Source organism: Lissotriton vulgaris, chromosome 10, assembly GCF_964263255.1.
Source record: "Lissotriton vulgaris chromosome 10, aLisVul1.2, whole genome shotgun sequence".
Lineage (NCBI taxonomy): Eukaryota > Metazoa > Chordata > Amphibia > Caudata > Salamandridae > Lissotriton > Lissotriton vulgaris.
Window position 1 is genome coordinate 496,330,965 of NC_141698.1, and position 21,913 is coordinate 496,352,877.

Consider the following 21,913-nt stretch of genomic DNA (forward strand, 5'->3'; position numbering starts at 1 on the left):
CTGGAGGTATGCTGCAGGGGAGGACCAATGTTTGTGGCAGGGTTGACTAAACTATGCTGCAAGAAAAGGTATATTACCCGGCGTAGTGCAGAACATTGAGTGATGGTATTACTTCACTGTTTTGTATTTTTCCACTGTCAGTGCAAAGATTTCACCTCATTACTACTAGTTTAACCACCAAATACAGCAATAGGCAACAGAAAGACGACCAATCAACCTTTAGGAAGGGCTTCAACAGTGCAGCATCACCATATTTTTCAGAGTAACTTTTGATCCATATGAGCTAGAATTTTTTTTGTTACAACCTTCATATTTGCAGCAGGTGTGGCAAATGCGCCAAATCCATAGTGATTCGAAAAACGTGTGGCCACAGAATTGCATAATTTCAGTGGCCCTGGTCCATGGTTTCTCACTGGGTGACAAAAGCCATTTTCTAGTACGTTATCTGTGAGCCGGTCTGAAGACAAGTAATATAGAGAAATAATCCATGCTTAAATTTAATGTTTTTCTCAATACATTTGTTGGACCTAGTGCCTTTATCATGACATTTCATTATAAACAAATCAGGCTTATAGCTATGGTCATTTGTCTACCTCTCTCTCATTGCCAATGCATACATTTTGCTTGTATTGCTCTTTTTGGCTTGTGACAGTCATTTTACTGTAAGCCCATTCATATCTCGTTCTTGGGCTCCAACCAACTGTTGGTTCCCCAAAGACCCTGTCAGTAGTACTCTGAAAGCTCTTTTTTTGTTGATGACCTAGTCGGGCGCAGTCCTTCCCTTAAGCCAGTTCAAGCAATCCATGTGTATCAGTGTAGCGGTGGTCTCTCAAAAACAAAACTCCAAAGTCTAATTTTCATGACTGCTCTCCTCCCATCTGTGCTTCGGTCAGTAATAAACAACGTAAATTATCTAGTTATCCAAGACACTTTAATAGCATTGCAATGTCATGTATGTGACCCTGATACAGAAAAGGGGGTGGTGATGGACAGAGTATCTGAATTAAACAGAACACTCATTTTTAGCTCACTGCACCATCCCAGCTCAGAACCTGGCAATATGCAAATTAGTCTGTCCCTGGCCCAGTGCATCATGGGAACAGGGCAGACCAAACTACCAAGCCAATTCTTATACTGGGAAGGAAACAAGCTTCCGGGGACCGGTTTCTGGCATTACAGCCGTCTTCGGCCCGGCTTGCTTGAATCCTGATGGTGCAATGAGCAAGGGACTCACATCTGAGTATATCCTTCCACGCTTATGGTGGACAAAACGATTCAGAAAAGGGGGTGGTGATGGACAGAGTATCTGAATGCTCTATGCGACCCTGAACATTCAAGCAACTGGATGAATAAACAAAACGGTCACAGCTGTATGAAGGACGCACACTTTTTTTGTGGAAACACACCACTTCTGCCCATCAAAACATTTACTCCGGTCTATGAACCTGTGGGCGAGCCACAGCCCCTCTTCTGGTTGTGCTTCTTAATGCCCTTTTTTCAATCACATAATATCTAACAGCCACTATGAAGCCAGACGTAAAAGGCTGGTTATAGGTAAATAACGTAAATCAACACTGGCATCTAAAAGCTACAAGAAAATAAACCTCATAATCAAATGTGTTTAATTGGCTGCTATAGGGAAAACAAATGGGGAACGCTGAATTGTTTTTTTTTGCTAATGCTGTTTAGTATTAGCAAAAACAAACAAAAAATGGTTATTGCTATAAATGTTGAACAGCACCAATAAATATAAAAAAGTACATTGATTCATAAACAGCATCCATCATACCACAGCTGGCTCACAGTTTCCACACATGCATCACCTTGTGTGCAGACTCCTAAGTAATGATGCAGTGACCATTTTAGTTTATTTCATCGTTCCAAGATGGCAGAGACCTATCATAGAGCAGTAAATGAAAAATGACCAAAGTGCATGTTTCACCAATTGGAAACAAATTTCTTTACAGCAAATTGCAGCTTCCATGCACTCCCAAAAATGTTTTTTGTTTTGCTTAATTTACGACAGTGAGTTTAATCACAGAAGAAGCACTTAACTAATTCTGTGTGGGTGTGTGTTGTCTTTGTTTTGATCCTATGTGGGAGGCGTTTCCAGGTCTTTCGTGATGACACCTTGATTCGGTTATTGTGTTTTGGGACACGATGGAATCGATGAAGCATGGGAAAAAGCTGCAGTCTTTTTTAATTGTATTGAAAAAAAATGTGTTCGTAATTTAAAGCAGTCCTAAAAATTGTAGTGACACAACTTACAGAGCTCACAATTTCTGGTCTGTCCTGTCTTGCCACCATGTATCCAATATTCAGTGAGATTTTCTTGCTTTGACCCCTCTGAGGTATCCCGTATTTCAAGTAATGCAAGCTTGGGTTGCAGTTCTATTCACTCCCCAGTTGCATTCTCCAACAATTTTTTGACTGCCTCACACCTTCGGGCAAAGCCACAGCGTGTATGAATGAACCCTCCATCCCACATCTCCGAAGACACTATGCATCTCTCGCCTTTCTCATTTTAAATAGCAGAGTTCTTGCGTAATATGTTCTAGGAAGATCTTTTATTGGATCAGTCAATAATCGCCTTGATCGCCACTTCTGCGGGGAAGCCCAGAGCGGTTTACTAGTCTTCCTTATCCATTGCACCCCGATCTTGTTTCCAGTGACCCTACAGCCTCACCTGCTGTCCCTGCATATTTCTCATTAATGTCCCGTAGATTAACAATATAGCCCTCAAGCAGATATGCCCAACCAGTAATCTCCTTTCCAATGGGGATTCCTCTTGGGTCTCTTCATCCATGGGTTTGCGCCCCTTGAGCCTGTGCCACAGCTGGGCCTATCTGAACTGCTGTGTTGCAAACATCCAATACACCCTCCAAGTACTGAGATGGGACAATCCCATTTGTGTCCCATACATCTGCCATCACGGAGAGGCGGATGCCGTCCCAACTCTCTGATAGTGTGCGAGTGTCTGTCCTGAGGCGGAGTGTGCGAGTGTCTGTCCTGAGGCGGAAGCCGGGACTGGTGTGTTACCGAATTTACGCCGCTTTTTAAAACTGCACCCTTATCTCTAATTTTGCACTAAAAAACTGTATTTTAAAACGACAATTGCTGGGAATTGATTGATACGCACTTAGCACATGCCCTAACCCACTGCAGTCGATTAAACGCTGCGTGGATACTACTATTTGCCTCTTTTTCCTGGCGACCGCCATCTTGGTAGGGAATCGGGGCGAGCGGTCTAGTGCTCGGCCCCTCACGCATCCGTTAGTATAAAAACACTGCTAAAAGCACTCGTATCCCTGATTGAGAGTGTGCGAGTGTCTGTCCTGAGGCGGAAGCCGGGACTGGTGTGTTGTTACCGAATTTACGCCGCTTTTTAAAACTGCACCCTTATCTCTTATTTTGCACTAAAAAACTGTATTTTAAAACGACAATTGCTGGGAATTGATTGATACGCACTTAGCACATGCCCTAACCCACTGCAGCCAATTAAACGCTGCGTGGATACTACTATTTGCCTCGTTTTCCTGTCGACCGCCATCTTGGTAGGGAATCGGGGCGAGCGGTCTAGTGCTCGGCCCCTCACGCATCCGTTAGTATAAAATGGCCCCCCCCCCATTCAGGGAGCGCAGCGGACGGGCGCAGCGGGCACGCCGGCAGCGCGCCGAAGGCGCGCCTAAGGCAAGCCCGTCTTCGCCCGTCCGCGCCAGTACGGGGCAAGGGGCACGGCACTCTGTGCCTTTATTGAAATACACCGCTACAGAAGTATGCAACATACATGGAGTACACCATCGGTTAGACCAAATCACAAGGAACCGTCTCGACAGTCTAGGACTCCTACAACAACGTGACACATTCCCGGAAATACAAGGTATCCAAAGGAACCACAAGGTAACCATTGCCCCCAACTATATAACCTTCAGAGTGTTTTATTTAAACACACGCTCCCTAGTCAAACACCAACTGGAAATCGTCACCTTACTCTCCTCTGATTTACCTGATATCCTGTTTCTGACCGAGACATGGATAACCCCTGACTCTGCCCCTGATATACTAGCAGCACTCCTGACCGACTATTACATACTACACACTGACCGGCCTTCAGGAAAAGCCGGGGGAGGAGTGGCTGCCATTATCCATCGTAAACATGACTTTACATCTATTGACTCTCTTAATCTAGCTAGCGTAGACAATTTAGAGATTAAACTTGACTCGGATCACACATCACTGATATGTGTAGTTGTTTATAGACCTCCTCAGCCTATGCCACTCTTTCCCATGTCTCTGAGCGAACAGATAGCCAATTTAGCAACCAAGTACTCTAATATCTTGCTAATTGGCAATTTCAACTACTGGTTTGGGGACCAAACCGGTGGACCTCACTCCCTGGAATTTACTAACCTCTTGTCAAATTTTAATCTCACACAACATATCATCAGGCCAACACATAATAAGGGCCATATATTGGACCAAGTCTGGACAACAAATCCCATCATCTCTGCTACGAAGGTACACCCATGTATATGGTCTGACCATTTTCTGGTCACGTTTGACCTCACCCTGGCAATGAGAGCTAAATCCCCCTTGGTCGAGGGTGGAACTGCTAGATGCTGGAAATCTGTGGACCTGTCTGAATTTACAACCTTCTTGGCCGGATCCACTCCCAGTCCAGCCCAGAATGTGAATCTCCTTGACATACAGATCGATGACTGGTTAAAAACAGCAAGCGATCACTTTGCCCCCCCTAAAAAGATCAAAATAAACCGGAAAGCAGAAGCCCATAAATGGTTCTCTCCTGAATTAAAGGACATGAAACTATTACTCCGTCAGAAAGAGAGGAAATGGAGAGCCTGCTATGACCCTGAAGATAAGCTTCTCTATAAACAAGAACAAGCAAAATACAACAAAGCCGTTAAGGTAGCCAAGATTGAATATTTCTCCTCCAAAATTTTAACGTCCACTAACAAATCGAGAGATCTTCTCAATTGTGGATGAACTTTCCAACCCTGACAGAGTTTCACCTAAACCAACTCCCACTCAGGAACTATGTGATAAACTTAACACATTCTTCCTAGAAAAAATCACAGCTATTAAAGCCAGCATCAAGTGTTGACAGTCAGCTGTGATCCCTCCTGACTCCGTCAGGAATACCCATACGATGGACTGTTTCCCTACTATCGATGCAGATTCACTCATCTCCTTGATGTCCAAGGTCTAATCTGGATCCCCCCGGGATTGCTGCCCCCCACATATTATGAGAGAAGTTTTTTCCATTATTCCTCAACCTGCTCTGTCCCTTTTAAATTCATCAATTACTCAAGGCTGTGTCCCAAAATCATTTAAGGATGCCACTGTGGTCCCCCTGATAAAAAAGGTTGGCACCGATTTATCAGAGCCATCGAACTATCGCCCCATCTCCTTGCTTCCTTACTTAGCTAAGGTTTTGGAGGCACATGTTGCAAAATCTTTGTCTGCCTTTATAGAACAAACCGAACATCTAGACCCTCATCAAGCTGGCTTTCGCCCAGGGCATTCAACTGAGATGGTCATCTTGGCAGTCCTGGACGAGCTCCGCAGGGAGGCTGACATCGGTACCCCCCAGGCTCTGGTTCTCCTGGATCTGTCTGCAGCGTTCGACACAGTGGACCATAAGATCTTGTTGGACCGTGTCGAGCGCGCAGGCATCCAGGGTAGGGCCCTAAGTTGGATCACCGCCTTCCTGGAGGACCGTACACAGGCTGTGTTCGCCTGGCAAATTTTACAGCGCCAGCGCTGAATATCACATGTGGGGTTCCCCAGGGCTCCTCCCTATCCCCACATTTGTTTAACATCTATTTACTCCCCCTAATTAAAGCCTTAAAACAGAGGAAAGGAACGACCTTCATCTACGCAGACGACCTGCAGCTCTCCTTTACCATAGACAATTCCACTGAATCAATCTCCAATTTTCAGGACACCATGGTGTTCATCCGCAACTGGATGGATCACAACAAACTAAAATTGAACCCCCGGAAAGACCGAGGTACTGCTGATAGGAGATAGTTGTATCTCTTGGGGCCCTCACTATTGGCCAGCAGAATTAGGGACGTTCCCTAAACCCTCCTCTTCCGTAAAAAGTCGAGGGGTGACTATCGACAAAGATCTGTCCCTAAACACTCAAGTGGGCTCGGTTGTCTCTAAATGCTTTTTCCAGCTGCGGAAGATCCAAAAGATACATCATTTATTTTCCCAGGCAGCACTGATACAAGTTGTGATTGGCCTAGTCTTATCCCACCTAGACTATGCAAACTCAATCTATCTAGGCCTCCCCTTCTATCAGATCAAGAGGCTCCAGCTTGTACAGAACCAGGCAGCTAGATTGATCTATCAGCAGCCTAAGTGGCAATCGGCCAGAGCTCTGATAAAAAAACTCCATTGGCTCCCACTGCTTCAGCGGGCCACCTTTAAAACCGCCTGCCTCACATTTAAATCCCTAAATTGTTATAGCCCAATTTTTATTAACAATCTGATACTGAGGTATGTTCCAACCCGTGATCTCCGTTCCAAACATCAGAATTTGCTGGTGAGCACAAAATTCAAACGCAAACATGGTGGGTGTCGCTTTGGGCATTTGGCACCACAACTATGGAACTCACTCCCAGGGGAAATCCGTTCTTGCCCCGATCTACTTCGGTTCAGAAAGCAGCTTAAGACATGGCTGTTCATACAGGCACATGAGTAACCGTCCCTTCAGAAGTCATGTCAGAACAGTTAACTCACAACTGCTCAAAACAGCGCCATGAAACCTTGGTCTAAGTGCGCTTTATAAATTGGTTATAACATAACTCTGAAAACCTTGCAGTGCCCCACAGGCCCCAGTCTAGTTTCTTCCCATCATGGCCTCTTGTCATTTAATTTCACTGTTCAGTTGGTGCCATGCAGTTATTACCTTTTCTGTGGCCGGCCTCGCTATGGCATCCAACCTCTTCCCTCCCCCAATACAGTGAATGGAGGTATATCTGACCACCCGTTTCCCATCTATCGATCCGTAAGGCCAGGTCGTTCCAGGTTAAGTATGCCCAGTCATTGACAACTCTGACCTGGGATACCTCATAAGATTTGCTGACTTTCAGGAGCGCTGTACCACCGTCTTATTTGGAGTGTTGCAGCATTATCGCCATGTGTGGTGCAGGTTCTGGTTTCAAGTCAGCTGGTAGCAATGCAGCTCCGTTTATTGTATTTTTATGTCCATAGTTCGCTTAGCTGGTTACTTCACCAATTTGAGGTATCTTGTTTAATGTTTATGGTCCTGAGCCGCCATAGGTTGGAGGAACAAAGTTCTCAGTTGGCCAGCGGCATGTAACATATTGCTTACGTTTTTTCATGGCTGTCCATGTGGTGTAATGCTGTGGTGGTGTATTGCTGTGGACTGATGTACTACTGGTAATAGTCATTACCCATACCAGTTTAGTTTTATGTGGATGTAAGTGTTTAGCTTTAAAAGTGAATCTGCAACCTGTATTAACTATAATCAACTGCCAAAGAGTAAGTATTATGGTATTATGATGCGACCCTGACTCCACTGCCCTCCTGGATAACCATGCCAACCTCTGACTGAAGCAGCTAGTCACCACCCCACCCACAAGGCCGGACACATCCTCAACCCCATCTTCGCAGGAGGCACGAACATCCACTTCAGCCACACCTCGCTGGCCCTCTGGACAGACCACCACTGCGCACACTTCTCCTTCAGCAGCACCACCGCTTACAAGCCCACCCCATGCCAGCCACGCAGGAACTGGAGCAAGATCACAAAAGAGGACCTAGTCCACGACCCCCCCCCCCCCCCCCCCTTCCGTCATAACCGATGCCAAATCCATAGCCACAGAACTATACTGCTGGATTTCCAGCTGTGCAGACAAGCTTGTCCCACCACCTGGTTCTCCACCGACCTCCATGAAGCTAGATGCTCATGCTGACAGCTCGAGAAACGATGGAGAAACAGCAAAAACACAGAGTACCAGTCCACCTACAAGCATGCCATGACCGAATAACATCAACTCATAAGAACCACCAAGAGGACCTTCATCAGGAACAAAATCCTCACCCACACTGCCTACTCAAAGGTACTCTTCAACATCATCCAGCAGTTCACCAAACCTCCCAGTGAAGCCACTGACATCACACTGTCCCAGGACCTCTGCAACAAACTCAGCTCCTACTTTCACCTAAAGATCAAGGCTATCTACGACCATTTTAACGAACAGAATCCAGAAACCACCCTTCCCTCCAGCAATGACATCCAGCCCACCATCACCACCTGGACACCGGTCACCACTGAAGACACCACCAGGACCATGAAAAACACCGACTAAGGAGCCTCCACGCCTGTCAGCCGCACATTTTCCACAGATCCGCCACCGTCCTCGAACTCCGCTGCACCATCAACACCACCTTTGAAGCTGTTATCTTCACCGGCGACTGGAAGCGGGTTGAGGTCAAGCCCCTCCTTAAACCCTGGGCCGATCCAAAGGACCTGAAAAAATACTGGCCCATCTTGCCTTCCTTTCACAGCTAAAGTCTCTGAAAAATTAGTTAACACGCAACTAACCACCTTCATCGAAGAGCATGCCATACTCATCGCTTCCCAATCTGGATTCCGCAGCAACCACAGCACTGAGACCGCCCTCCTCGCCGCCACCGATTACATAAGCATGCTGAATGGAGAGGGTGAGAGCTGGTATTGTGAAGGGCACAGTTTAGAGGATGGTAGGGGTCAACCATGGAGGAAAGTTACCAAAGGACTTTTGAGGAGGCAGTCTAAGAGATGATGGGGAGGGTAGTTGAAGATCAAAGGGGAAAGGAGGAGACTGAATCTTAGGTATTGAAGACACAAGGTTTTTGTGTGGAGGGCGAGTAGTAGTGCTGAGGAAGGTTGTATGATTTGTCTGGGTAGTGAGAGCATTGGGATAGGTTACAGAGCTGAAATCCGACAAGGGACACCTGGAACTGGAATGGAAATTACTAAGGAAACAACCTGTAGGAAATTGAATGCTATGGAGTAGCTTAGAAAACTCAACGAAAGACACAGCTTCCAAAAAATACCTCCAATTAATAAGGACTTTTTGTGGAGTCTACCCAGAGCTACCAAGCAGCCCAGTGGAATACTAGGATCCCAAAAATCATCAAGTGATTTAGGTGATCATATTTCTCCAAGAGTGGCTAAAGTAACTCTTGTGGACAGGTGTCCCACGACCACCAAGGAAATAAGTCTGTGCCATCCACTTTTGCAGCCCTGCATGGTTAGTTTGGGGACTTCAAGGAAGCCCCCTGGAGCCACAGGAATCCAGGTATGATTTGTCAGCAGGCCTTGCCCTGGATGACTCCATGGGGCCTCTTCCATTCCTCTAACCCACACATGTGCCCCCCCTCCACATGTGCTACCCTCCACACATGTGCTACCCTCCACACATGTGCTGAAGTCTTCATTTGCTGATGTGGCTCCAGATCCAATGCCTGTGTTTGATGTGGAGCGAACGTAATCACGTGCCTGTTTGATGTTCATTCAGGAGATAACCAAGGTGCAGCCCCCAGGTTATATTTCCAGGCACTACATCTCCTTTGGAACCAACACTACCAAAGGCTGGCAGGCTTATTTGGATCTGTTTTAGACCCTGTATAAGACCTCCTTAGCATTCTGCATGATGACATCGAGGCAGATTATTTACTCCCCCTTTATTACACTGATGCTGGCCTATGTTTTTATGTACAGACTTGCAGTGATCTGGATACCTCCTCTGTGACAGATTTGACCTCCTCACCAGGGGCTCCTATAGATAAGAGTTCCTAGTTTGTTTGTGGTGGTAGTCGTAAGAGTCGCAAAGTGTTGGAACTTCAGCTACCCATACTGGAGACCAAGTCAAACTTATTGGCAGATATTTAGCAGCCAGTACCTGCAGCTGCAAAGTCCTTTCTGCCCTTTAATGAAGCTGACAGACATTGAAGGTGACCTGGTCCAAACTGTGTTTGGATCCCAATTAAGTTGCCATGTGACGAGGTGTCATTTGCCTGGCCCTGGAGACCCATCCTATCCGGCACAGTATCAGACTTGTTAGAGCTTGATGGTTCAGTCTTCCTCAACTCCATTGCATTCCCTTCTCTGCCAGATAGGAAATCTACACACATTGACATGTTTAGATAAGTGGAACCAGAATGCTGTCTGCATGCTGGAGAGCTGTACACATGTACTATTGGTTATGGCCAGCAAGATCTTGCCTGCTGTAACCAAGGAATACAGAAATACTTTTGCACAAATAATTAAAGACTAACAAGACACAGCCACTTATTTGTTGTGATTCTGTCTAGCTACAACTAACCGTTTGGGGCAGGATGTGAGCACCAGTGTGATGATCAGACTTCCTATCTGGATGCCTGATGCCAAGTCATGTTTTATGGACATATTATATGATTGTACCACGCTTACTGGAGAAAAGGCTGGTTCTACTTTGGAGCACTTAAAAAAAAAAACCACAAAAACACAGCAGTTGCAGGGCCTTTCTCCTTAGGGTTGCTATCCTCGATCAGTCCATTCCACCAGCAATATGGAAAGTCCACAGGATACTGTTGTAGTTGTGCTTATCCCTTTACAAAGGCAGCTCATTCAACTGTCTATACAGTCCTTACTGGGTTCCAGAGGATGTGGTGGCAGAGCCTATGGCAACAAGCAAGGATTGTAGCTGTCTTCCCCTTTGTTGCCTGTCGTAACAGCAGCCATATATGCAAGCTCACTGCTCTGACACAGACCACTTACAAAGGTCACTCTGCTGTCATCCCTGTATTTCTCTATCAACAAGCCAAAATCCTTTCTGCACCCAATGCAGCAGATTCCCTTCATCTGGCCCATCCTGGACTCTGACTTTCAAGGTCTTTACACTGCCAGAGAGAGTGTGGGACATTCAAGTTAAGCTCTTGATGTTTCAGACTCACTCCTGGGTTCTGGTGCAGACTGTTCATAATTCTCTTGGACTGTTGGCCTGCTACATCCTGATGGTCCTGCATGCCCATTCGCACATGTGGACTCTTCTATAAAACCTCCACCTGTAGTGCGCCCAGCCCTGGGGTTGCCTCTTGGGCAACATCTGTATTTCCAATAAGGGAGCCTGGGACCTTCACTAGTGTCTGACTAAAGACATCTGGTTTGTGGCAGGCAATTACCATAAACCATTAGCTCACAGTACAGAATTATTAATTGCTTTCTTGGCAGGGATGGTCGCCTGAGGGAGGTGGAAGTCTGGGGTCTCCGGTGCAGAAGCATCATATCATTTCCTTGCAGCTTTGTGCCATTCGATTAACTGGGAGGGCCTTTCTACCATCCCTCAAGAATAAAACGAACCAAGTGCTGGTTGCCCGTGCAATGCCATGTGGTATTGAGTTAAGAGTCAGGTGGTGTGTTGTTGCAGGTGGTGTACCGGGAAGCAAGGACTCTAGTGGCGTCTCGATCTTCAAGGGATTTCTTCCTTTGTGCTGGCTGAATATCGGGAACGGGGGCCTACACTCGGCAGGCATCTGGAAACCATCTATGGCATCTGCATCCCAAGGTGTGTTTTAAGGTGCCTTCCCACGGTGGGACTTGTATGGGTACACCTACTTGCCACCATTCAGAACTCAGGCCAGAAGAGGCAGAGAGTGCAGTCATTGCACTGCATTGAACTTGCAGTGCAATGACTGCACGCTCTGCCTCTTCTGGCCTGAGTTCTGAATGTTTGGTTTGACTGAGTCCAGTTCATCTCATTATCCCACGTTTGGGCTAGGAGAGTGTGGTACTCTGACCTCTTGAGCATTTTTCCTCTGGTCCTGCGACTTCTTAAGGAGGACCTTCTGTGTCAACGTGGTGCAGTTCTGCACCCTAACCCTCAAGCCTACATCTTGGTGCCAAATGATTTGGCTGAACCAACTAAGTGGGTGTTACCTCTTTGCAGAAGTATTAGATCTTTGCAGTTTGGTGCCAGGCTGCCAATGCCTCCATCTAACCTTACATTTGTCCTCACATTATGGACTTCCATGCTCGCCAAGCTTCTGCAGTTTTTCTATAAGATTGCGGACCATTAAAGCCAGTACCTCTGCTTTCCTTGCCATTGACCTACAGATGCTATGAGCGCATTGTTGATATGTTAGACTTGTGCTGTCTCTCCGCTGAAAGGGGTGTCTTCTTTCCATGAGGGACAATCTGTCTCACTCCCTGATTTTTTTCTCTTTGCCACATTCCTCTAAGGAGGAACAGAGGTATCCCTGGACCTAGTTTCTCCCCAAAAGCACCCTTCTTTCTGCCACAAATCACTGAGTGAATGAACAACCTTTTATTGGTGGTGTTGAGGTTAAGGAAGGAATGTCATGTAGTTCATAAAAATACAAAGGTTCTGCTCGTTTAGACAACATAAACTAAGAGATTGATGTCTATACTGATTCCAGACACCACCAAATTATATGTTACTCTTTAGACCAGCTAGTTCAGTGCCACCATAAGCCCCCTAACCTTACCAAGGAGCGAATAGTTTCTGGCAACTAGCGAACATGACAACCCTTGATCCTTCAGGGATCGTGGAAATAGTACAGTGCTTTTCACTCAGTCAATGGGGCTCACTTAGTCTCAGAGAGATACATAGAATAAACGATGGTGATGTTTTCAATAAGTATTTATTGAACCAGCATCATTCTAGTACAGAACATGTTTGCTGTGACAATCATTAGACAGAAAAAAATGTATAAGATTGCAAGCATCAACAGAGTAAATAAAAGGCAGAATTCTACCATTGTGCTAAAACAGTGAGTATATGCAGGCATATATATATATACACATGGCTGTAATCAAGTACACTCCTTCGATGTAAACCCTACTTAAGTGTACCTAGCATGTATGTGGGTGTAAAGCCAAGAATCACCTAGGAGAGAGCCAACCCCATTACCTGACAAGAGGGAATGAAGGACCCCATATTGGTCTTGAGTTGGACACCACGCAAGGGATGTCAGACCACTGCGTGCAGGGACCTCAGCGTCTTGTCACCGTGGAAGCTTCTCCTCTTCCTATCTAGTCCTGTTATGGTTCTTTTATACCATAAAGATAGCCTCGGGATTCCGTACTCAATCAATATGTTGTGAGTACAATTATGTAAATCAGCCTAAATCAATACCTGCAATTATGCAAAGTAGTTATTTCACCCTAGGATGAAGTGGCCATTACATTTATATAGAGTATATTAATCCTGTTATGTACATCATGGGCAGGGACTTAGCTAAGAATCCTCATGCATAGTAAATTCGGCTAGTTTCAAAGAAACATATCAACATTCAGTACATAACTGCGTAAAAGGTCCGTGCTAGAACAGTTATGCAGAGTAAGTTAAGACAAATGTAGGTAAAAGGTTGTATATCTAACTAGGCCTAGATTAGGATACACTGGGGTACATAACTTGTCCAGATGGAATCTCTGTGCATAAAGATTTACCGTACTGTGGCACATTCTACAAGAGCCAGGGTAATCACCACATCACTGGTGTGGAGAGCACTGGTATTGTACCTCTTTGTGTGCTATATGGGTGTCAGTCCATGCCTTTACCAGGCATTACTGCCTCTGTTCCAGGGTGTGGAGGGAAAGCCATTTTGGCCCCTCAGTTTTAATGGACTTCCTGATATGAAGTCTACCCCTGAGACCATCTACCTTTTTGATTGGTATCTATTCAAAAAGTGAGGAATCTGTGGTTAGACGTTTCCATCAGAAGAACAAGTTACTTGTCTTCGGTAGTGCTGTTTCTGTGGATACCCTAACTCCACATTTCTCCCTGTTCTCTGAAGTGGGCCAGAGTCCTAAATATATCACAAGTTTGTAACGGCACAATATAATTTTTTGAGAGCAGTCATGGCCATTCTACATCGGAGGGCGTGGGGTAGGTTAAAGAAAGTGAGGTCAGTATGCATGTATGGCACGTATATATGGCTCTGGGCTGGAGGCAATATGAAGTTGCTGTGGAGTCTGATGGCTCCACCTACTGGTGCACGGGTATTGTTGCTAGGAAATGTTTTAGATACAGGCTAGCACCTGGGAGGAATTCAGAGTATCCTCCAGAAAGAGTTTTATCAGATACTAGCAGCCCGCCCCGGCAGAAGGGGGCTGGGGGCTGCATCTCAGCAGGAGAGGCGCAGCAGAGCGGCCGGGAGCAGCAGAGCGTACTTAGTGTTTCCTTGCTCCGGTTTTGTTGGTCCTGGCCGCGTCTGCCCATGCTCGTGTCCGCTGTTTCCCCCGACGTCCCGACTTTGAGTAAAAGGCTTTCGAGCACTTGTGGCCCCCGCCCGTCTCTCGGTGCGCTCCCACGGCTGCTTCACTTACCTCAGCTGCCGCTCCTCCCCGCGCTGCTGACTTTACCGCTCCACTGCTCCTCCGCTTCTTGCCGCTCCTCACCGCTTGTCCGCCGCTCCTCCCCGCGCTCATGTCCACCGCTCTTCCTCTTGCTCCTGAACGCCGCTCCTCCCCGTGCTCCCAATGTCATCACGCACGTCGCGGCCGGCGCTACTTGCAAGAGCCTACTTTTTTTTTTTATTCCTAAATTTTTTAAAGAACGTATCTTTTTTTATTTTTATATAGCCTATGTCCTTCTGCTTGCCCTGAGGTTTTCAAAGATGTCTTGGATGTTTGCATTGGTGGTGTACTTTTCGAGTTTACCTGGCTCAAAGGACACAGTTCTCTCTTTATAATAGTAGTATTGATAAGTAACCGGCTCATTTCTACCAGGCAAACGAAAATTATCAGAAAAACTTCACAAGCACAGTGTCAAATTTTGTGTTTTCGAGCTATGGAATAGGGTTGTAGATTGAGTGAGTGGAGCTTAAGAAAATGACATTGTGCAAACGGTGTCTGGTGGTTATGCATAACGTACTGTTCTTTGGTGCAGCACACTGAGCGGAGATAGGGGTTCACAGGGATTCAGAAGGGGCAGATGTTCCTCAACTGTTGCAGTGCTTCAGTTGGAGAAACTGAGTTTTTATATTCGCCTTGAATGGTGGTGAGGGTGCAGTTTGGGGGAAAGCGGATGTCACTGGTGGAATCCCAGCAACCTGAAGGGCTGAAACTGGCACCAGGTACAGGAGGATTTGGGGCAGACTGGTGGTTGGCAGATGTGAAACTACGAGTAGCTGAATCGGTTTTTGATGTGGTACATGGAAAAGATTCCATGTATTTTCTTCAATACCAGGTTTAGCACATGGTACAGGTGCTGCAGTTGGAAGGTGCCAGATAGCATTTTGTCAGTAAGGGGAAGTGTGTGTCTATCTGGAGAGGTTGCCGACAGGAATGTGTCAGCTTATGATTTCTCTGTAAACGATCTAGCAAGGCACCACTTGACACATTTCACTTGCTTAAATCAGAGTGGTAGTTGCTCTATAAACTGGATGAACCCTTTTCAGTGATACCACAGAATACTGAAGTATGAGAATATTGAACACATTTAATCCAAGGCCTCCTGAAGAAGAGACTTGGTCGGCACAAAATGCACTGGGGCTATATAAAAAGCATTGATTCAATTAAATATAATTTTGAAAAAGAGGACTTTCATCAAAATGGTAGTCTTTTTATTGTCTGTATGCACTATGACTAGATGTGTGAAGCAGATGTAACTTTTTAAAGTGGCAGCACAATTTTAAAAAAGTGTTCAGAAGTAAGTGGGTTTGATTTGTGGAAAGATTCATTTGATCTTGCCACAGAGGAAAGCATACAGGCTTAGGCCGACTAGGAGGTGGTTTCCTCAATACTGGTGCTTTGGGTTAGTGGGCTGGAAAGTGGAGTCTTGCCTGTTTCAGTACTTTGTACCTGGATGCTGTGTAGTTCTCAGGCTGGAAGTGGAATCCATTGGCCTTTCAGCCAGTTCAGGGTGGTGATGAAAAGCTTGGCATGGAGAGATGGCAGAAGCATTAGCTATGTTTTTAAGGAGGTCAGCAGTAGAGGGTGGAGTAATGAGGAAAATATTATTCCTTTGGGTGTGATGTCAAATTTCAAATGTAGCTATTAAGTTAACCAATGCAGGCATGCAGTGAGAGAATTGGACTGGATCAAGGACTCCAAACAGTGGGCCGGCAACAGGTTGACAGCACTTGAGGAGCTCCTGTGGACAGGTATGGGTTGGGCAGATTAAGGGGGAAAAAAAGAATGTAGCACAAAGTGTGATGCCAAAGGTGTTGAGTACAATATGGGGTGAATGTTTGCTGAATGCAACTGAGAGGTTTAGTACCATATAACATTTTTTAAGCATGATAATTCAGAGACTTGGCAATTGTTTGTGGGTATTTAATGCTTTCCCTCTACTACAAGTAATCTGTACTGGACATTCAAGACTGTGCCTAACCAGGCTCGACTTCTAAATGTTTCCACTGTGTTTGGAAATTTTGAAACTTTCCATTGGCACTTGAGACCCAATTTACATGCAGTGGTGCACTTTGTGTTATGCTATCTAACATGTGTTATCAATAGCTGGGTAGGGTATGTTTGTGCCCCAGGAATATCAGGACTGAGCCTCTACCAAGTAACTAGCATCAAGTTCACATGTAAATACGTGGAATTAAAGATGACTTTTTGCTTTTCTAATTTTTTGTTTGAACATTCTTCTAAATGTACATTTTAGTTAAACTCTGTGACAAATCTTATATAATTAATTTTGCTTTACTGTGCCCATAATGCATGGGCGTTCGCAATCCTGTATTCACTTTAAAAGGTACTATTAATACTACTACTTTTAAATTGAGTAACTTTTTTTGTTCAAACTGTATAACTTATTTTCACATGGCAATTTCACATCATGTAAAAGTTAAATACATAGAGTAAAAGCGCACTTTGTAGTTCTTCAAGAAACTTTGTTTAATCAAGTGCTGTGCACTTCCTACCTTAGGCTAAACTTGTAGTCGGCCACAACATGCTGTTGGACGTCATGCACACCATTCATCAGTTCTTCTGCCAACTGCCTGAAGTAAGTGGTACATTCAATTTCATATTGTTCAAAGTAGATTGATTTATTGCACAGTATGCATTTTGTTAACATGTATAATATTCTGGCAAAAGCAATGAAGTGCAATTCAAGCTGGCTCCAATACAAACCTCAATGTGGATCTAGTGTTGAGGTAGCACAGAATGGTATCCGTTCTATTGAGTGACAGGACTGAGAGCTTTCAGACAATACTAGAGAGTGCAAGTAGTGATGTGTATTGAAAAAAATTCTTGCCCTTGCTCACAAAAATATTTCGTGGTAAGAATTTACGTCTTTTCCAGTCGTAGGTCTAGTAGATGGGTGATCAACCATCACTCCTCCAAATGCTCCGGTGCGTGGCAAAAAACACAGAGGGTAAAGCCACAAGTAAGAACAAGGCATCTGAAATTGACATGCAAGCCATTCAGTCTTGAACATGGATTGGCTCTGTGGAGTATTGTACGGCATGTGGTCTGTGATTCGGCAGGAGATGTCTGTAGCAAGACCGTAAAAAAAGAAGAAAGGTGACTGCATGTGCTCCTCCCTATTGGGAGGCATGTTCTTTCCTCTGTGCTACACCTGTATTTATCTTGCTACTTTTACTCTGTTTATTTTGCCAACCACCCATTACACCGTAATTCAACCATCTGGCATAACGTTTTTAGCTGCCGATATAAAGAAAACAAACTTTTTTTTCACTACTTTTTAATTTACTTTGTAATGTGCTCACAAACTTCAAAAATAGCTAATTTTGTTGTTGCAGGTTTCCGAAGCATGTTTTTAGTACATCTGGATAACAAATGCACATTTAAAAAGAGAAATCACAATTTTAAAGTGAATAAATATACATTTCTTTGTGTATATATTTTTACCAGCATCTTCAGATGAAAAGAACATTCAGCTGGCAGGGACTGCCATAGAAATTACAACCCAACATGGGTAAAATGCAAATGGTAGTTTCAGTGATCAAATCATGGAAGCGTTGTAAAATAGCTGTTGGACCACAAGTAAACTGGATCCCTGTTTTCACCAATTATCCTCTTGCCTTCCGCAAACCCCAACTGATGAAAGACATAAATGCCCCATCCCATGTGTCCTAAAGAAGCAAACCTGGTGATTTTAAAGGAGTTGTTTAGAATGCTGTAGCAAAGAAAAAAAATGTGAGGCTCTGCAGCCATGCCAGTCAAAGAGAAACAAAAGGGGGATGATGGACGGAGCGTTTGAGCAAATCAAACACTCACCCCCAGTCAACTGATCTGGGTTTAATCCATCACCATTCTTTATCTCACTCAGCCACCCCAGTTCAGACATGGCCATATGCAAATCAGTCTGACCCTGTGCCTCATGGGAGCAGTTTAGCCCGAACTGCCAAGCCATGTGCAGTAGTGTGGCTCACTGGTTAGAGGCGGCAGACCCGAGAGCAGAGGACGGCCCGGGACCAGGGTTTGATTCCCGACGCGGCAGGTTTCTGGACCAGGGTCAGCGGACTCGATAATTCTCTCGCCTCGGTGCCCACTCTGATCAGCGATCACACTCGGCAACTCTGGGCATAAGCTTGCCTCATCTGCACTAACGGCCCCACCAGACCGCCGGGGATGCCTGGTCTCACCCTGGAGATACCCATTAAGGGACCATCTCTCAGGGAAGCCAGGAAGGGTTTCGCAGCGGTCGAAGCGCGGAGATACTCCTCCGCGAGTCGATCCTAGCGCTATATAAACTTGCAATTAATTTTAATTATATATGTCTTCCCTGGACCGGAAAAAAGAATCCTGGGACCGGTTTCGGATTCATAATCCTAATCAGCCAGGCTATCTTGAATCCATGGCCAAGTGAGCAAGGGACTCATGTCTGAGCATACCCTGCCAACTTAGGGCGAACAAAGCGAAACATAGAAGTCAAAGAGGCCCAAGGCAATCCAGCACAGTGAAAGGGCTGAGTTAGGAGTGCTGCCGCTCAGCTTAACATATAATGGTTTCCAATTGACATTCTGTAGTAAATGAGTAATGTTCATATTACTGATCTAACGTCCATTGCAAGTATGGTCCTCAAACTGATACCACTGAGTAAGTGATAGACACATTGTCTTCTCCCAGTAATAAGTCCGTCAGTTTTGCGGCTCCTAGGCATTGGATAATCATAGGACTTTCGAGTGAGGTGACTAAACATAAGTCGGTGGACTTCAGACACTAGAGCATCCCTCCTGGCAATGAGGGAATCTTTTAGCCTAAGATGCTGTGTATTCCTCCCACAAGGGATGGACAGCTGGGCACTCCCACCATGTATGAGCCACCTCTTCCTGTGCTTTGCAACCTCTCCAGCATCTAGAAAAGGCATTGTGATACATGTGATGTAATCTGTGGATAGTGTAGTGCCAACCGTACCATACTTTGTAGTATATTTCCCATCCCAGATTTGAAATGGAGGAGTGTACATCTCTGGCCAGATTGGACCATAGTGAAGCTGCTCAGACTTCAGAAGATTAAATGATTTCTTGCATACCAAAATGTCTTGGGGGCAGCATTGCCATACATATCAGATCATTCTACAGCTCCCCTCCCTACATTTGTGAATGTTTTGACTCTCCTGGACAGGTGTAAAAGTTGCATGTAATCATTGGGAGTATAAGAGGATCGCGGACCACTCCCCTACCAACTGTAATAGAGCCGCTGTATAATAGTGGGGAGTATTTGGAGTAGCCAGACACCCCCTCCACCCCCAACTTGGTTGCCAGTAATATCTAAGACACTAGGAGCCTTTTCCCTTCATATGAAGGACATCAGTAACTGTTGGATTAGTTTAAGTTAGAGTCCAATCTTATCAGGAGGGCTTGACGGAGATAAGGAAGACTTGGGAAGACATTCGTTTTTATTGCGTTAATCCTACTTAGCAAGGCTCAAAGTTCGGGAGAAAATCTATGACCGCTGAGTGAGTTGCTCAGGAAGCCTAGCATTAGAAGTATGTCATGGGTGTACAGTGAGATTTTACATTATTTGGCCCAAATATGATCCCTGTCCCTGCTAGAGATATCAGAATCAAACAGGGTAGGGATTCTATAAAGAGGTCAAACAGAAGTGATGACAGGGGCTTTCCTGCCTGGAGCCCCTGGAAAAAGCGAAGGGGTCAAGACAACCATTCAGAGTGACCAAGGCTGTGAAGTTCCCTTAGTTTGAAAAGATCATCCTCAAAAACAGAGCTCCCCCGTCTGTCCTTTGAAGAGAGAGACTCAGAAAAGCACCATCCACCATGTTGAAGGCATTCTCTACGTCTAAGGATAGAAGGATCAGTGGTATGTTCTTGACGGAGGCCTTCATCAGGTGGCTGGCTGCCCACATTTTTCTGTGGGTTTGGCTTTCCTCGACAAATATGCTGTAGTCCGGGTTCACCACAATCAAAAGCAACTAATTGAGGCGGGTGGCTAGGATTTTCGTGAATAGCTTTGTGTCAATATTTAAGAGGGCTATTAGGTGATAGGACGCACTGCGCTGGCACCCTTATTGGCCTTCGTAGGACTGCAATAACACCCCCCCCCCCCACCCCCCCCCTTAAAGTGCCTGTGCCTGTGTCAGCGCAGTGATTGAATATGGCTTCAAGTTTCGGGGATTTCTTAAATGCGTATGTTTCGTAAAATTGGGCCGGGAGGCCATCCGCGCTGGGAGTTTTAGTAAGTGCAAGGGTTTTCCTACCTTGTTTGACCTACTTGAGTTGAATCCGGCCCACTAGTGAATCCCTCTGCAAGTCCATGAGCCTGGGCCATTGTACCCTCGCCTGAAAGTTGTCCTGACTGCTCCGAGCAGGGGGGGGGGTGTTATCCAAAATTGAGATTAGCATAGAAGTGTCGGAACACTTCAGCCCTTTCTGCATTATCACCCATAGGCACCCCAGGGTAGTCCAGGATCTCTCTAATGTACTTATTTTTCCTTTGTCATCTCAGGTCCTTCAAAAACTGGCTGCTCACCTTATCCCCATGACATAGGAGTGTTTTATTAGGTTGAGAAGGAATTACGTTCACATAACAAATCAATTTGACCTATTTCATCCCTCATTATTAGGTCCCTTAACAAGGATTGGAGTCTCGAAGTGCAAGGGCATATCAGTGTCCCCAGGTCCAGCTGGAAGAATATAAAAGCATGGTTTGAGATCACTACGGGCCCAATCTCCACCAAGCATATCATTCCCATTAGGATAATGCTCAAGAAAATGTTATTGATACTGGACTGGGTATAATGGACATGGGTGTAAAAGGTATAGCCAGCAGTTGTTGCATGTGTTTCCTGCCAGGCATCCCTTAAGCCTAACTCTTCCAGGCCCTTCGTCAGGCGTTTTGAAAAAGCTCCTGCATGTGTCCTGCTCCCTCCTTACCTATACCTTTATTGGGTCTCACACCATAGTCAGTAAACTGGCAAGAATAATCTACTGGAGCCAATCCGTTCAACTCTTTCAAGAACTGAAAAAGTTACGTCTTGTGCTGAACTTGGTCTGTAAATTGTGGCAAACGTGATGGGTCGCCCCTCCAATGACCCAACCATAATGAGTTGTCTCCCATCTCTGTCCACTTTAGTGTGGAAGCTTAGAAGAGGGAAATTCCATTTCAGGAAGGTTGCTGCCCTCCGTTGCTTGGTAGGGGTGAAGAGTAGTAGGCTGTTGGATACGCATTGTTTGTTTACCATGGTCTTTCCATTGAAGAGGAGTCTACTGGAAGCAATTATCTGGGTAGGACTCCCGAAGGTTCTGTCATATGACTCCCCTTTTGATGGATTGCTTCAGACCCGTGCATTAGGCATGACTATCTGAAGCATCTCTGGACCAGAAGTAGAAGCTTGAATGAGATGTGTGCCTTAAACTGCATAAGAGCATCTTTGTGGTGGACGTTGTCCTACCCCCCACATTCCTCCAAAAGAGAACCAAGAATAACAAACCATGAA

The 21,913-nt window shown here is 45.4% G+C and overlaps 1 protein-coding gene across 2 annotated transcripts in view; it reads left to right on the plus strand.

The window, feature by feature from the left end:
• PARN (poly(A)-specific ribonuclease) overlaps positions 1-21,913 on the plus strand; it is a 615,197-nt gene that overhangs the window by 188,234 nt on the left and 405,050 nt on the right. For both annotated transcript variants that reach the window (XM_086941354.1, XM_086941353.1), the window contains exon 13: positions 16,917-16,994. In XM_086941354.1, the coding sequence (XP_086797480.1) occupies positions 16,917-16,994 (78 nt within the window). The remainder of the gene's footprint in view (positions 1-16,916; positions 16,995-21,913) is intronic.